The following is a 16,857-nucleotide window of genomic DNA, read 5'->3' on the forward strand; positions in this document are numbered from 1 at the left end:
CCCCCCCCCCCCGGGAAAAAAAAAAAAGAAGCAGAGTGGCTCACTGCAGGACAGCCCACTGCAATCTGGTAGTTAGTGGAAGTGGAAGACCAAGCTTCAAGTCCTTGCTCTGAACCAAGAGGCAGCTATTCTCCATCAAGCTATTGGCTCTTCTGGGAAGGCTCTTCTTTACATCATCTGTTGGCAACAATCTACTTTATCTAAATGTGTAGTGAGACTGAATCACTTGCTGTGTGGTTAGGACATTGCCTTGGAGTATGGGAACATTAAATTCAATTCCTAGTCTATATCAAGCAGAGCAGGGGCTCAAACCTAGCTTTCCTACATACCAGCTTGCTGAGAGGCTAACTGTTCTGGTGTGGGCCTCTCCCAGCAGAAAAATCCTAGCCAGAAATTTGATAAAATTAAATTAAATAGAAAACAGAATTATACAACTGAATCTAAGCTAGGTCATTTGGTAGAGAAATAAAAATATTTCTAAAAAAATCCCTCTCTGGAAATCTCACATCTACTTATGCCTGCAGAGACCCACAAAGATCTAGAGTCTTCCTTAAACAGTGCAAAATGGTTTGCCAGGTTTGCCATGTATCTGGGTAGTAGAAGAGGATGCATCTAGAATCAGAGAAAGTGGGGGTTTCAGGACTTCAGGAGGTCATCTAGTCCAACCCCCTGCCCAAAGCAGGACCAGCCCCAACTAGATCATCCCAGTCAATGCTTTGTCTAGCCTGGTTTTGAAAACCTCCAAGCATAGAGCTTCCACAACCTTGCTGGGTAACCTGTTCCAGTGTTTTACTACCCTCCTAGTGAGAAAGTTCTTCCTAATATCTAACCTAAACTGCTCTTGCTGCAACTCAAGACCATTGCTCCTTGTTCTGTCATGTGCCACCATTGAGAACTGTCCAGCTCCATCCTCTTTTGAACCACTCTTCATGTAGTTGAAGGCTGCTGTTAAGTCCCCTCTCTGGCTCCTCCTTTCTAGACCAAATAAGCCCAGTTCCCTCAGTCTTTCCTCATAAGTCACATCTGGAGCTACCTCACCATTTTTGTTGCCCTCCACTGGGCTCTTTCCAATTTGTCCAAATGCCTTCTGTAGTGAGGGGCCCAAAACTGAACACATTACTCCAGATGTGCTTTCACCAGTGCTGAATAGAGGGGAACAATCACTTCCCTTGACCTACTGGCAAGTATTTATACACATACCTTTTGGTCCTGCAGTGCACCAGAGATCCACCGATTCAGAGCAGACTCAATTGATTGAGTCTACGCCTCACACAAGCTGATGTGCACTGAGCTGTATTCTATGCAGTTGTATCAGCACTCTGAATCCTAGCCCTACCCTCCAGCATATCTACTACTCCCCCCAGCTTGATGTCAGAATGATGTTACTAAGTCAGTCAGTCTGTATTTTGTCTTACCTTGTGGTGATGACACCAGACATTCAACTCTTGATGGCCATTTGGATGTCAGTGAGTCTAGGAAATGTCACATGACGTGCATAATATTTAGTCTGTTAATTCACTTTCTGGCAACTACATGTAGATGGTCAGTTTGGTGTAATGTTGCTAAAGTTATTATGATGACAGAAAAAGCACAAAGAAGATTAGGCTTACTTAGGATATGACTGCTGTCCAGAAGGTAGGTTTTAGGTGTACACCAACCTTTAAAAAAGATACTGCTGCTGCTGAATGTGCACCAACAGTGAGTACATGTTTGAACCACCATACCCATTTTCTCACTGCAGTAATACAAATCTCACAGTATTTCCAGTTTCATGTCCTGATGCTATTTAACTGTATCATCCTAATGCACAAATGAAGTAAGTCCCTGTCATGTCTCCACAGATAGAAACACTCTAGAAAATTCTCATGGCTCCCCTGAAGGTAGTTGGGGTGGGAGGATGTGTGCAGTGCTCTGAAGGCAGTTACCAGTACGGGGTGGCTAGAGAGAGGGCTTCCTGTGAGGAGAAGGGAAATGCATGTCCCTGGTTGAGGAAGCTAGCTGCGACTGAAAAGAGATTGACTCTGAGAGATTTGCATGAGAATTTTTATGAGGGCTAGCTGGTAGTCTGAACATAGGGTAAGGATTTGTCCATTTAGATTTACCATATTCTGTTATCAAAGTATTTGATCACTTTTTCATTTTTATACTTTTTCATTTGATCTTCCTTGTAATAACCCCTTTTGTTTTTCTGTTATTTTACTGATGTACCTGTGATAAATCACAATTTCTGGACAAATTAATAACCTGGGCATATCCATTCAGCAGAGTGGAGGACCAATAAGTTCACACACACCCAGGATGCATCTCTGGGGGCACCAAGACACCAGAGAGTTTTATCATAGCCCCTACCACTGTTTGATCAGATAGAAGACCACTATCAAAGTAGGTTCTGTTTTTAGGTTTGCCAAGTCAGGGACCCCACTGACTGCAGTAGAACTGCTCTAAGTATGTAAATGAACAAATCATTACAGAACTGGAGTCAGAATGTCCATATAAAAGTATAACCAATTACCAGCAGAAAGCCCATTAGCTCCTCAGAAGATATATAATAGTTAAATGCATTTCAACAAATGCTGTTTCTAATCAGAATTCATTTTATAACTGATCACGGAGGGGGTGGGGGAAGTGCATCAAATGTTACCCATTAAAATGATCAACACACAATTTGATAACTATATATATTAATCACCACACCACCTATTGATCTTTTTGGTTTTTACTGTGTGTGTGTGTGTGTGTGTGTGCGCGCGCGCACGCACGCACCAGGAGACACAGAGGCTCAGTCCTCCTGACTGCCAGCCAGAGCCTCTCCCTTCCCCTAGCTGTCCCCCAGCTCTTCCAGTACGCTGGGAGCCAGGAGGAGCAGAGAAACAGCATTTTGCCCTGCAACAAAGCCCTCATGCAGGCACATGTGCAGTGCCAAAAAGTAGCAACACAAAGTTTTGCTGCTTTTTTCCCTGTTGCAAGCACATGCCCCTGCATGGGGACATGCCCTATGGGTGCATGCACACATCTAAGCCATCTTAAAATAAGGAGACTTAACTTAGTTGACTTAAGTTAAGCCATGTTGGAGTATATACACATACAGATCCTTGACATGGTGGCAGCCATCTTGTGAGGCCTCCCCTGCAGTAGCCCCTGGCTTCCAGCTAAGTTAAGTCAACTTAGCATACACACAATACTTTAAGTTAACTTAACTAATATTACTCAAGATAATACACATCAAAGGGATATTATTTTGCGCTGCATTTAAGTCAACTCTATGTGTGCACTCTGACAGTTAAGTCGACTTAACTGTCAGAAAGTTAGAAAGTTAGTATGTGCATATGCACCCTATGAAACAGCTTATCCTCATCTGCCTTGGTAACTACAGCACTTCCCTTCTTCACATTTGGATTCAACTCCTTTCCTGCACACACACACTCTGATCTTTGAGAAAGTTTCAAATTGTACCTAGTTCTGTACCTACTTTCTCCATGATGTCTGTAATGATTTCAATCAAAGCCCCAAATCTGATCAAACATCTGTAAATTTAGAAGAGTTCAGGTTTAGCTACTGTAAATCTGGATCTCTCCAGAACTCTGCTGATTTATAGGAAATGAGGATCTGACCCTTTATGTTCAATCGTCTTTTTATTGTGTGTTACTGCCTTAAAGCATATTGACTTCAAGCATTACACAGACTGTGAGGGAGTGAATTCTGGAATAAGTGAAAAAAACTATGTTAATCTATGGTAGACTGTTCATCTTATATTAAACAGAAAGATCTATCCTCTGTGATCCATTATAATGTTTGTTTGCTCATAAAATAATATGCTGCCCCAAACAGAAATGTCACTAGTTTGACATTTTAGACTGGAAAAATCAACACATTTGTTTATACCTTTTCTTATTTTTTCTACCTGATTCTGTAATTGTAAATAAGAGAGAAATTTAGAAGAAATAAGAAGACAGACTTAAAGAAATTTAACACTAGTGTTTACTTCTTTTTCTACATCTCCAGTGGCAGCTAGATATGCTGACATTATCTCTCTATGCTCAGCCACAATGTTAAACACTAAATTTACAATTAACGTTCAATGTGCTCAAAAATGGGGGCTGCCAAGTCATTTTGTTTTTGTTGTTTTCAGAATCCAGTGTTCCAGCCAGATGGACGCAGTCCAAGCTGAGTACTCTGCAGTCTCTTAAAGTGTATAAAACTGCATTTCCCCCCATTAAGTGGAAAATGACTTTCATGTATTTTTAGCAGTGTCATGATAAGCTAATGTTGGTTCCACACACCTTATTTAAAATTCTATGCAAACCCCAACATGAGTTCACTGGGATAATACATAAAGGGGAAATAAAAATTGGTTCAGCCAAATAGATTAGCTGCCCTATTTTATTCTACTCAAAGGCCCAAATATTGTATTAAATGCCTGACCCTGAAGACCGAGAGAATCTTCTGTCACTTCTTTTCCCCTCCTAACACTTGTTGGTACCAGTGGGCATTTTCAGTAGACAAGGAGCACAGGACTGAGCCCCAATATCCAATGTAAGGTACCATTTGGCACTACAAGCACCGAGTCCCTTAGATTAATTTGGCATCAGGCTTTGTTTATACTAAGTCAGCACCCGTCTATGTGGAGAACAGGACCCAACATACCCCACTTAGCTGATTCATTACAGCATCAGAAGTTTGCTTGTGAGTCTGCTCTGCACTCACCCTCAGCCCCCAATGTCAGACCTTCAAAGAGCAAGAGCTTGAGAGTAGGTCCTGGAGGCAAGTCTGGAATAGCCTCAAAGATGAACTTGAAGCTTTGGAGCATGTCAGTGGTCTTGGGTAAGCAGGGCATGTTCCGTCTTGCCTTCCCCAAGACCACCTGCTGCTGAGGTATAGACAAACCCTCAGCTTTCAATCCACAAGTTTACATGGAAGCACAATCCAATTCTCAGGGTCAGATCCTCAGCTGGTGTACATCAAGGCAGCTTTATTAAAGCCAGTACATCTTCACCAGCTTACACCTGATGGGGATCCTGATCCCTGTTATCACGTGAAATGGCAGACTGTCAACTTTACTATCCCAACGGGGAAAAAGAGATTGTGGTTTGGCAAATGACCTGCCACAAGCCATTCTGTCTTAAATATAGAAACCCCATGTGTTTTCATGCTTACTCTTTTTGTGCCTCCTGCACTGACAGGTTCTTTTTAAACTCAGTACAGCCACTATATGTTCATGGATGATGAAATGTAGAAGGACTGCTTTGTGAATGGCTTCCTCACACCCTTTTTCATCATTTTTCATACAGTTCTTCTATAAAGGGGAAGCATGGTTTTGTGGTTAAAGCAGTAAACTAGGACTATTCCACAGGTACACTGGGTGATCTCAGGCGAGTTGATTCATTTCTTTGTGACTCAGTTCTTCCACCTATAAAATGGAGATAGTAACAGTTCTGTTCTCTGATGGATGATATGAGGATAAGGTGTTCAGATGGTATTTCTAAGTAAAACTAATAAATAGAAAAATAAATGTGGCATGCTTCAGGGGCTCAACCCATGCATTTATATAGGATTTGGGAAAATTGCTTATTGGCATCGGAATACTGCACAGTCATACTTTATGAGATTAAAGTCTTGTGCTGCTGCCTTTAAGACACTTCTGGGAGGAAAAGCTAAATAGTTCAGCTGAGTAAAAAAATTATGATTTTTGATACAACATCTGATACAAGTGACCTCTGGAGTGCTTTTCCATAGATCCCATTACAAATTTCCTGTGTCTGGCATGGAAGCTACCACAAACGCCAGTGTTTCTTCAAGACAGAGCCAGAGGGATATAGCAATTGTTTTAAATTGTATTTACATCAGTGGAATTTTCATAAGCCCTTGTTCAAACCATCCCCTTTAAATCCATTGTTCTCATCAAGTAGCCTTCAAAGAAACCACTGTCTTGGTCGCATATTTAATTTTGAACTGAGACCTGATTCTGAGGATGGGCGTAAAGAACTCCAGCTACCAGAACTGGTGGCAGTGAAGCATTGATGCCTCACCAGCTTCAATGCAGCTGTGGACCTGTTGACTACAGTGGGTCTCTTTGCCTACTAAAACAAAAGTTGGATTTCTCTTGGGACAATCTGGGCCAATTTGAGTTAATTGTCATTCATTCAAGGGACACTCTACATATGAAAATGGCTGTGCTGCTTCCAGGTTTTTTACTTGGACCAATCAGAGCTGCCTAAAATGCAACCTCCTTTACTCTAATAGACGAGGGTTAAACCGCCAGGCCTTTAGTTTCCATGCCAGACACAGGAAATTCATGATGCCATGAAAGTAGCACCTGGACACACAAGGGAGGGTCACATTGTATAGATGCACTACATTAAAAGTACAAATTGCTTGAATGGAATTTCTGGTCTAGAATAATTTCTTTTGTGGTAATAGACTTGAAAAGGGCTATACTGAATCCTGGTTCTGGGAACCATCATTTCAGCAGATGGATACTTACAGTATGCAGAAGGTCTGAGGCATTTAACATATATACACAGTTTGTGTGACTCTGTGGTTGTGTCTACACATACAATTAATATGCAGCAATAAATTCCGGTGCATATCGTGCCAAAGTTTATTGCTCCTGGATGCTGCATTTGAACGTGTGTCCAAGACTGCAGCACATTAAGCTGGGTTGGAGCAACCCTGGCTGGCAGGGAGCCAGGGGATGGTAGGGATCAGCCTGCCAGCTCGAAGCTACTCTGACCTAGCTCAATATGCTGCAGAGGAGCTGACTGGGGCCTGGGGCTCCAGGAGTGGGGGAAGGGAGGCGCTTTAATTAGAGCAGCTCCAAGAACCACTCTACTTAAACCGCCCAGACCATCTCATGTATCAGTTCGAATGAGTTTTAGTTAAAGTGCCCCACCACCATTTTTCAGCACAGGGATGTTGATACATGAGATGCTGGAATCTACTGGAGCCCAATAATTACCACGCTCCAGCAGACTCAATTAATCGAGTCTGCTCCAGCACGCTGTAATTACAGTGTGTCACAATAACCTCACTGCACATGTACAGGTGCACAAGGGTGCTCCAGCGCAGGGCTAATCGGCAGGAAGCCCCCACAGTGAAGCATCCTCATGACCCAGCCAGCCCAGTCAGCATCTACATGTACATTTCTACATAGTAAAACCTGCCCTAGGATAGTACCTGTGTTTACAAGTACTAACCTACAACAGTCTATTAGTTTACTCTGTCCTAATAGCACGGTGAGTGTAGATGCTGAGACGTTTACTACAGAGCTAATCGGGCAACACTGCAGTAAACATCTCCTGTAGGATGTACCCTGTGTGTTTGCAATCAAGTAAAGTGTCCTGAGCTGAAGGACGGAATCAAATTTGAATTGCTGACAAATGAAAGAAAGTCACATTTGAACTACCGAAGTGTCAGATGAAAGTGTTTTTTTTGATGGGGTGAAGAGCTCTAATGGGTCTCGTTAATGATAAAATCATTGCTATATAATATATCTTTTGACTTTTTTTTCACTTCTTGGGATAATTTATAGCACAGTGTGAAATCTGAGACAGCGGGCTGTGCCAAAAGGTCTGGCAGCAGGAAGAAAGGCTGAGATTTGGAACCAGAATATGAGTTATAAAATTTAATTTTAGAAATGCAGCTACTGGGAACTGCTTTTAAGTATACATTTTGCCCTTAGAATGAAGGCAAAAAAATGGCTCCTAATTCTTGATTAAAGCGTTGTTAGAGCTTCATGAAAGAGTGCTCTGTAGGGAAGAGAACATAATGGAACTTTGCAGGGAGAATTTTCTTTGTATTTAGTAACATGTCTCTGGTGCAGAATTGGTATAGATGAATGTTTATATATTGCACAATCAAAGAGAAAGCAAAATTGGCTATTGTGGGTTATTCTAATGAATGTTGTGGTCGTGACGTGCTAGCCTATATAACTCCTAAGGGAGGGAGCAGTGACTTCAAAGAGGCCTCACCACAGAAACAGCAATGACTACCCCCTCAGGAGAGAGAAGGAATCACAAAGGAATAAACAGAAGACAGCTATCTCAGACAAAGCAGTAGTGAAGGGAGGGAGGTCAAATGGGAACCAAAGAAGGTCATTTAGTAGACAACCATAGATAATATCCCCTGTTTCATGGCAGATGGAAAAGTGAAAGTCGCCAATCTATTTCACTTCCGCAGCAGAGGTCCAAAGTGGATTTTACCCAGGAATGACTGTGGCCTACCATATAAGAGGGAAGGGGCAAAAGAGACTCAAAGGTCATCTGATTACTTGGGGGAGGGCAGGGGGAGTAAATAAAAACAGGGTAGGAATGTAAGTGGTGTGAGAGGGACAAAATAAAGAACAAAAGCAGAGAACCCTGGAAAAGAGCTACTACTCTATAAAAGTTTCCAGTGAATCAGTAAAAGACCTAGGCGAAAGGGACAGGTCCAGTATCACCTTTTTCACAGTCCCCTCCCTATCTGTTTCTCACCCCTGAGTTGGAGGGAACTGCCTTTAAGTGTGAAAGGATAGAACATCCTTTGTACCTATTCAAGTTTGATCTCTTTTCTGTGACTTAACCGTGGGCTCAATCCTGCAGTCTCTGAGCAAGAAAATCTCCAACTAAAATAAAAATGCACTGAATGTTTTCATAGTTTCATAGTTGTTAGGGGCTGGAAGGGACCTTACAGATCATCAGGTCCAGCCCCCCTGCACTTGGGCAGGAAAGACTTTTTGACTGTGTAAGGCTAAGAACTGGTCTGAGACTTTTAACCCATTCCAGATTATTTCACTGAACACCTGTCTGGTAGAGGCTTGGTAACTGTCAGCCAGGCCACTGACTCAGAAGCTTTTATTTCAGCCCAAGAACAGGATGTCAGGCACTTTGGATGAGGTAGTTCAAATGTGAACTTACTCATGCATATTTAAAATCAAATAGACAAATGTGATGAGGAAAGAGATGCCTTTTCCTCTCCCCACCTGCCATTCATTGCAACCTTCATAGCATAGCAACAAAACTTTAACAGAAGTGCTCAAAGAGCCTCCCTGAGACTGCCATGTAATGGCATCTGACAGACAAAATGTACACACCAAAGTAATCAGATAATGCAAATGACAGTAAACTTGCCCAATCTGGTGGAGACATAACCCCCTTCAAAGAATCAAGGTATAAAGTTATATTAGTGGAAGCAATGCAAGTCCAGCTGTTTCCTACTTCCCCATTGCCTAGCGGTATGGCCCAGTAATAGCCATTGACTGTGTGAGATAACCCTGGGATAGCTGCACCTCTGCCTGTTCCTGATCCCAGTGTAATTTACATCAATATACAACACCAGTGTAAAATATGCCAGGGTATGCATTCACTTGTCCGTAATCTGAGTTCACTATGTAATAGCTTACATCAAACAAGATAATAATGGAAAAGTCAGCATTACCTTGCAGAGCATTCTTCTGCAAGGCACAGCAGAAATGCCAGACATAAGTAAAAGAGACTTTTACCCCCATTAATTTCATGTCGTTAGGTAGTATTTCTTATATTCCATTCTTCTTTCTTTTTTAACAGATGAGCTCCTTAAGGCTCTTAGTATGACATCAGTGTGATTTATTGGGACTTTGGTTTTTGCAGCATTCTTGAACCTTTCTGATCACAACATGATTGAGGGACTGAATTCTTGATGAACTGCTGAAATCCAGATTTAACATGTGGAAGATGGAACAACATTTTTTATTCACTTTAACAAAAGCTCTATTTTTCCCCCCACATTCAATAATAGGGCAGAGCAGCTTTTAGTGGATGTGTTTTGAGAGTACTCCACATCTCATAGGAGTTAGACTGTCTTGTCACTGACTTGGTTGTGTTTCCAGTTACTACAGAGCAATCCTCTCAGTTCCATTGCAGATAGCTGCTAGCCAGTTAGATACAATGCCACTGGATCGGCAAAAAGTCAACAAACTTCATACATCAGTGAGATTTTCTGATCTTTTTCCCCCCTCCCACAATAGGACATCGTCAGAAACTAGATGAGCAGACAAAGCCTGGGAGCTTGTCCTTTTCAGAGCGCCTGAGTGAACTGGAGCAGTTGCGTCGCACAGCCATGAGGGTCAGCCCACATCACCCAGCCCCCACACCTAATCCACGAGCTTCCTTGAACCACGCCACTGCTTTTAACCCTCAGCCTCAGAGTCAAATTCAGGGTAAGTACCTGAAACCCTTCCCCTCCATTGAAGAAACCACCTGTTGGTCCTTAGTGCTGATCAACATAATCTGCAGTGCTAAGTGACCTTTCATCATGAAAGCACAAATACCTTTCATGTTACTTTGGTGACCAGATGCATGGGAGGCAGGACAACAGATATGATTGCAGGGCAGCAAACGTAAGCAGCCAGGTCAATGCTTCTATTGGAAAATAATAGCTTTGGCAATGCTATTTCCAGAAGTGATTTGTAAAGTTTAGATAAATACTAAAATAGCACTACTTTTAAAATCCATGAAGTCTTGTCTTTCATAATGACAGTGCGGTGCCCTGAGTTAATGTTAAATGTGTTAATGTCAAATGTAATACCCTAAACCTTTGATCTTTAACAAGCTACATTATTCCAGTACCTTTTTATATATGTAGATGCATTCAGTCATTTAATTATGGGCATCTGTGTAGAAGAAATAAAGCTCAGAGTGGTTTTTGCCTAAGAAACAATTCACAAAGAGAAACTTCAGAACTGTTGTTCAGTAAAGATAACCAATTACAGCAAAGAATTAGCTACTCAGTACTGGCAGCAAGAGTAAATATTGTGACAAAAGTTTACTCCATACATTTTATTTTTATTTTCATTTTGCAACGCGGAAGGGGAGCTAAGAGATAAGGGTCTCCCAGCACCAGCACCATGGTCACATAGCTGTGTTGGGAGATAAGGGTCTTCCAGCCCCCTGCTCCCCAATCACAGTCTCAGAGCAGAGGGCTTGGAGTTCCCTTCTGCCAGGTCAGGGGAACATAGTCTCCACCCAGGCTCCTGTGGCAGAGCCCACCCTGGCAGCAGGCAGCTCCCAGGGGCTGGGGGCTATCTCTTGCCCCCTGGTAGATGGCTGACCAGGAGCAGATTTTGCTCCCAATCAGGCATCTACACAAGCGGTACTCTATCATTACTAATCTTGAGTAAATTTGCTACTTGCATTTGCAGGTAGCAAATTTAGTCAGAATTAGGGAGGTTTACTGAATAGTAAGTATGTGCACATGTAGACGCACATGCTTACTTCTCAGTAAACTATGCTAATGTGCAGTTAAGCATCTCATTTAGATGCACCCAATGTGTATTTAGCACAGTTATAAAAAAATCAGATGCATAAAAAGAAAAATACCTTTAAAATCAGGGTAAATGGTGGTATTTAACTTAGTGGAACCCGTTGCTTCATGGAATTCCACTTCTTCCAGTTAGAATGAAATAGTTTTGATCAAGTTTCTATCATGATGTTTTGAATATTGTAGTGGTTTTGAGTTAATAGTTTTTCTTTAGTGTTCTATTTTTTAAATCAGAGTAGTTTGCACTAAGCTTAAATGAAGTTATTACTTCCATAACAGAATGGCCTGTTACCTGTCATGTCTTTCAAGGTCTAATCCTGGGCTCATTGAAGTTGGCTGCAAATCCCCTATTGACTTTAGTATATACATAATCTGACTATTATTGGGAAGTATGTCAGTCACTGAAATAAATCAACTTTCAATAGCATATTGCACTTCAAAAAGCAGCATGCAGAAAAGTTCAAAGACTACACAGCTTCCCTAGTTACCTGATGAGAGAAGCTGCTTCTATGTATCTCAGTGCTTTTGACAGTCATCTTGCATAGTTTCTAGCTTGGAGAGTAAAGAAAATGTAATTTCTTGGGCATACAGTTATGTTGCTATAAAAGAAAATGGATGTATCATTATCACTATTCTGAAGTCAGCAGCTATGTGGGTGGAGGCGTTAGTAGCAGACTTGCATTCTTCAACTACTTTAGAACACTATATGCTTTGCAGAGTATCAGGTTTAACACCCCGTTCCCCTCTTTTCTTGTTATGTTTTAAAAATCTTTAGTTTTACAACTTCAGAACAATATCTTTCACCCAAATCCAGGCTGCTACCTCCAGAAATATACACAGAACATTGCTCTGTTTCCTTTCTTAAAATAAGATATTCAGTATATTTTATCTGTAGCTTCAGTGGAGTAGCTTAGAAAATGACAACAATTGAGCTGCTAATGTTTCTTTACTGATTGTCTCTGTTTAAATTACCAGACTGCTTTCTCCTCGTGAAATTTCTGTATTACCCTAGTCATAATCTAAGCTTGTTGAGACTGGCATCTACCAACAGGAAAAAAGGCTATAACTAAAGTTTCTTTCAGTCAAAGATTTAGAGCTATTTATGCTAAGACCCCTTCTTAATTTATAGGCCACATCATTTTAGGGCTACACCAGCACAACGGTGCAAAGGAACCTTAGTGAAAATGAGTAGCAGAACCTTAAAGCTTTGCTTCAGTATTTGAAGAATGGTTGTCAGGTTGAGCTGCTGTACTGTATTTAAGAAGCCCAGGTTTGGGCCTTTTTTTAATAAACATCATAAAACTGCAAAATATAGTTCAACGGGAATGAAATACTTATGACACCTTCTATATTATTTCTGCGCTGATGTGTAAATATTTGCACCTTCAAACACCTTTTGTAACCTAATGAATGGAGAAAGCACAAGGTTTTTTGTAAGCATGAGACATGAAAATCTACAGTGCTTGTTTCTAATTGGTAGTGTTAAACTTCACTATATTCGCCCCAGTCTGAATCAACGGCTACTCTTCTATTCATCAGAGCCTGATTATCCTTTTTTTAAACAAAACTCACTCAAAATAGACATCCCAGACTAGTTTGTGGATTTAAAAGGGGCAGGTTGCCATGCCACTAAACCACTGTTTATTTGTTGAGGTTTTCATGTATAAAAGGATTGAAGATAATTTTAACTTCCTATTTTATCAGGTCTTGAATTTGAGCATAAAGCTACTTGTGTCACGGATACAAGTCCATGCAAGTCAGGAGACCATAAATTGCTATAATCGAGTTTTATGCTTCTTTCATATCACAAGCAGGGGGAAAGTACACCTGTTCATTTAAAAGATCTAACCATACCAGTTCACAGACAAAAGGGTGGGGGGGGGCCTCTACCACATCACACATGTTTGAAATTGAAAGATTGCCTTGTGAAGGCATATAATGTGAAGGATTTGACCTAAACTAACACAAGCAAAGCAACTCAGTTAAGACTCAAAATCCAAATAACACTTGAGCCCTAACTCACCCCTTTCTTTGTGCAAAATGAAGAAAGATTGATAGAATGAACATAGTTGGGAGGGAGGGAGTTGTGGCTTAAGTGTAGCTTCTGAGACTTTAGACAAGGGGCTTGTACATCATTTAAAATATATATTTTTATAGTGGAATTTCCTCCAGTGTCAATCTGGACCCATGAGTAAATATATTACTGTGGATAATGTTGACTAGGACAAGTAGATATATAACTAGAGAGTTTTAAAAATATTAATTACCTGGTTTCCATATAATCGCTTGCCAGGGCCAGTATAAATATTTTCAAATTTGTAGATCATCAGACCAAGGAGCTGTTTCTGTGCAACCATTAATGTTGAGTCAATGCACAGCAAACACTGTAAGTAATTTCTAAAGTGAGGGGGAAGGCACAAAATCCCAAGATATTTACTTACATTTAAAATGAAATAAGTTCACATTGTTTGATTTTTGTCAAATTAGCTAAAGCAATGTTTCCGTAATTGAGGTTTATTTTTCACACGTCTAAAATATACATTAAAACTATTGCCCTGATTTAAAAAGCAAATAATTATTATAAACAGTTAAAGCCACACATCTTATTCTTTTTACACTTTTCAGCTTAGTTTTTAATTTCTTGTGTATTCTTTTTTTTCCTAATTTGTAACCTCATACATTAAGTTTCAGCTCAGACAGTGTTTTTACGGATAAGTTTAAAATTGCTGGAAACAAGAGTTTTAAAAAACATTGACACATCTCTAATCAACAGTACCTCTGTAACAGAACAGAGTAAATTATTTAAAGATCAACTCTTTGGATGAGTAGAACACATTAAAACAGATTATTTTGTTACAATCCAGCCTTTTGTCTTCTCCCAGGTGCAATATGGTTTGTTTAAGAGACATTTCAAGGTCCATACTTTCATAATCTTGTTCCACTGAAAACAGCCTGCGTTTATCAGGGTTCCCATGAACCAAAGAAACAGTGTAGTGGAATCAAGGGGTATGTGTAAGCACAATGACTTTAAATGGCTTTGCTCCTATTACAACTCTACCCTGTCCAGGTTTTAATATTTCCACTTTTAAATCAGCTTGATAGGTCATAGGTTAATAATGTTAAAAGTGTTCATAAGGTAGTGTTTCAGAACAATCTGGCAGTCTCACAGCTAAGCATGTCACTGGCTTTAGAATAAAATGTAATTTTTAAGGCACTTAAAAGAATCCTAATTGATGCAGTGATCTCTTCCAGTAGATGTTGATAGACAGACCCTCTAGATCAGGGAACAAAACTCCCTTTTCATTGTAAAATATTTAAAAAAACATATCTTTATCTAAGAGTGTACTCTTTGGGTAAGCATTTGTCTCCCTCTCTTTCTGACATTGTACATTTCCTTCTGTTGTTTGTGTTTAGAACAAGAGTGCAGCTTGGTAAAGGAATATCAAAATGCTTTCCTTGGAGTAGTCATATGGTGTTTCCAAAGCAAAATAGGCACCCCGAGATATTTAAGGTGTACATTGTATATTGATAACTGGATTTAACACAATTCATGTCAGATCGTTGCTGGTCACCACTGACTAGTAGAATGCTAGTGGAGGGGTCAGTTTCATGCCTGGTTTTCAGTGGTGCAGCAGTGAGGTCAGGACAATCGTGTCAGTGTCAATAAACAACTTGCCAGGGCTTCCTCAGGCCTCAGCCTTTGGGCAGTCTAGCTGTGGGGATAGCAGTGCATAAAGTGTACTTTCAGCCTGGAAAGTAAAAGTTTGGAAAAGGGAGCCAGATCACTTGAAAAGTCCACATTTTAGTGTTGCCTAGGGAAAACCTAATTGGCTTGCCTGCTTCCTGGTATAGAGCAGCCAATTAGGATTTCTACAAGAGGCAGGAGCTACCCCGCACTTCTTTGAGAAGCCAATAATATTCTCCCAGGAGAAAAGGAGGGAGCAGAGCCATGCAGCTCAGCGTAATTCTGCTCCTGCCTCCCATACACTGAGCAAAAGGACAGCTCTTCCACTTCTCCCATGCTCTTCTTTCTCCCTGTAATGCTGGGGAGAGGTTTAAGCACTCCAGGAGGTGCAGAAGGACTGGGGGTAAGGCTGCTCCAGAGATGCAGGCCCTGGCAGCCTTGTCTTCCCAACGGGATGGAAACTTGCCTTGCTGTTTCTAAGTTTGCAAAATGGAGACATTTTTGCAAAGCATTTTGGTTTCCATGCATTGGCATTTTCCAGTGTAAACTGCATCTTTGAAAAAATCCTAACTGGCTCTAGTAGAAAGGGACTGTGAAAGAGAAAAATCTTTTTTTTTCCTTTTTTTTTTCCTGAGAAGACTATGTGTTTCTTTGAGTCACATTTAGTGCTGATCAGATGATTTTTTTTAGACATTGATATAAATAATTTCAGCAGTTTGTCTTTATCAAGCAGTTTGTCTACAGTAGCAAACTCCCTCTCCTATTTATTGTGTCACAAAACAGCTCTTGTAAGAAGAGGTGAGCATACTACTACTAGAGCAATACTAGCTCACGCACAATTCTTCTTTCATTAGAATCAATAGAACCCTAGTCTAGAAAATGGTTTCACTCTGCTTCCCAGACACTTACTAACATAGTATGAGTTGGATTTTTAAAAGGACCCTAATTAATCTTTCAGTTTTGTGGACACAAATTCTCCCATTTGTAATCAGAATTAAAATTGCGGACCAAACTAGAAGGCGTTTTTGATAACCTGCTCAAAAACTTAATCTAAATGAGATCAATTATATGCTTCTTCCCATTTCTAGAAGGGCTACATCTATTCCTACAAAAAAGTCAGAGAGATGTAGAGAATATGAGAAGAGAAAAGAAAAATGATAATATTCAAAATCAATACAGTGCAGCCACATGCAAAATGGGTGTACAGCAAACCTGAGTATATAACGTTTTTCTTCATGTTTTCCACTCTCTTGGCCCTCTTCTTTCTACCAGCTCTGTCATGGCATATCACGTCATGTCTCTCAGAATCAGGAAGTCTCTCACAAGCAAGAAAAGTTTAATGGAATTCCCTCTGTTTGGTATCAGAATTCCCCTCTAACTGGATCTTCTCACCTTACTTTCCCTCTTACTGACCAAAAATCTCACCCTGTCAGGAAGACCAGGGACATACATTACACGTAAATGGTTTAAGGGATCAGAAACCAGTTTAAACCTATAACAGAACAAATGTTCAGTGCATATCAACCAGTTTGAAAATGGCTGAAACTGGTTTGAGATAAACCTGGTTGAATGTAGAATCAGACTTAACTGATTTGGGTCAAACTGGTTTATGCAAGGTCTGTCCCAGACCCCTTGCTGGTTTAAGTTAAATCAGAGTCCCCCAGCATCCCGGCATGCTCTCTGGGCTGGGCAAGGCAGGGCTCTCTGCTCCACAGCAGGGCTGGCCCCTCCCCTCTGCTCCCTGGCTGCAGCTTGAGCAGAGACTTGCAGAGACAGCAGGGTCTGCTTGGTTTCCTCCTGCTTTCCCCCTCCTCTCCCCACTTCCTGCTACGTAGGGATCCCCCATCCACTACCACCCTCTGGGTGCGGCCCTCCAGCCAGTTGGTGACCCATTTGACTGT

General features: G+C 40.9%; 1 protein-coding gene across 1 annotated transcript in view; it reads left to right on the forward strand.

Annotated features, from left to right (window-relative positions):
- Window positions 1-16,857, forward strand: part of RUNX1 (runt related transcription factor 1) — a gene marked incomplete at its 5' end in the record, with an annotated part of 136,997 nt that overhangs the window by 67,930 nt on the left and 52,210 nt on the right. The window contains one exon of the mRNA XM_019523888.1: window positions 9,980-10,171. Coding sequence (XP_019379433.1) covers window positions 9,980-10,171 — 192 coding nt within the window. The remainder of the gene's footprint in view (window positions 1-9,979; window positions 10,172-16,857) is intronic.

This window comes from Gavialis gangeticus, unplaced genomic scaffold (assembly GCF_001723915.1).
Source record: "Gavialis gangeticus isolate Ggan-Ray unplaced genomic scaffold, GavGan_comp1, whole genome shotgun sequence".
NCBI classification, from domain to species: Eukaryota; Metazoa; Chordata; order Crocodylia; family Gavialidae; genus Gavialis; species Gavialis gangeticus.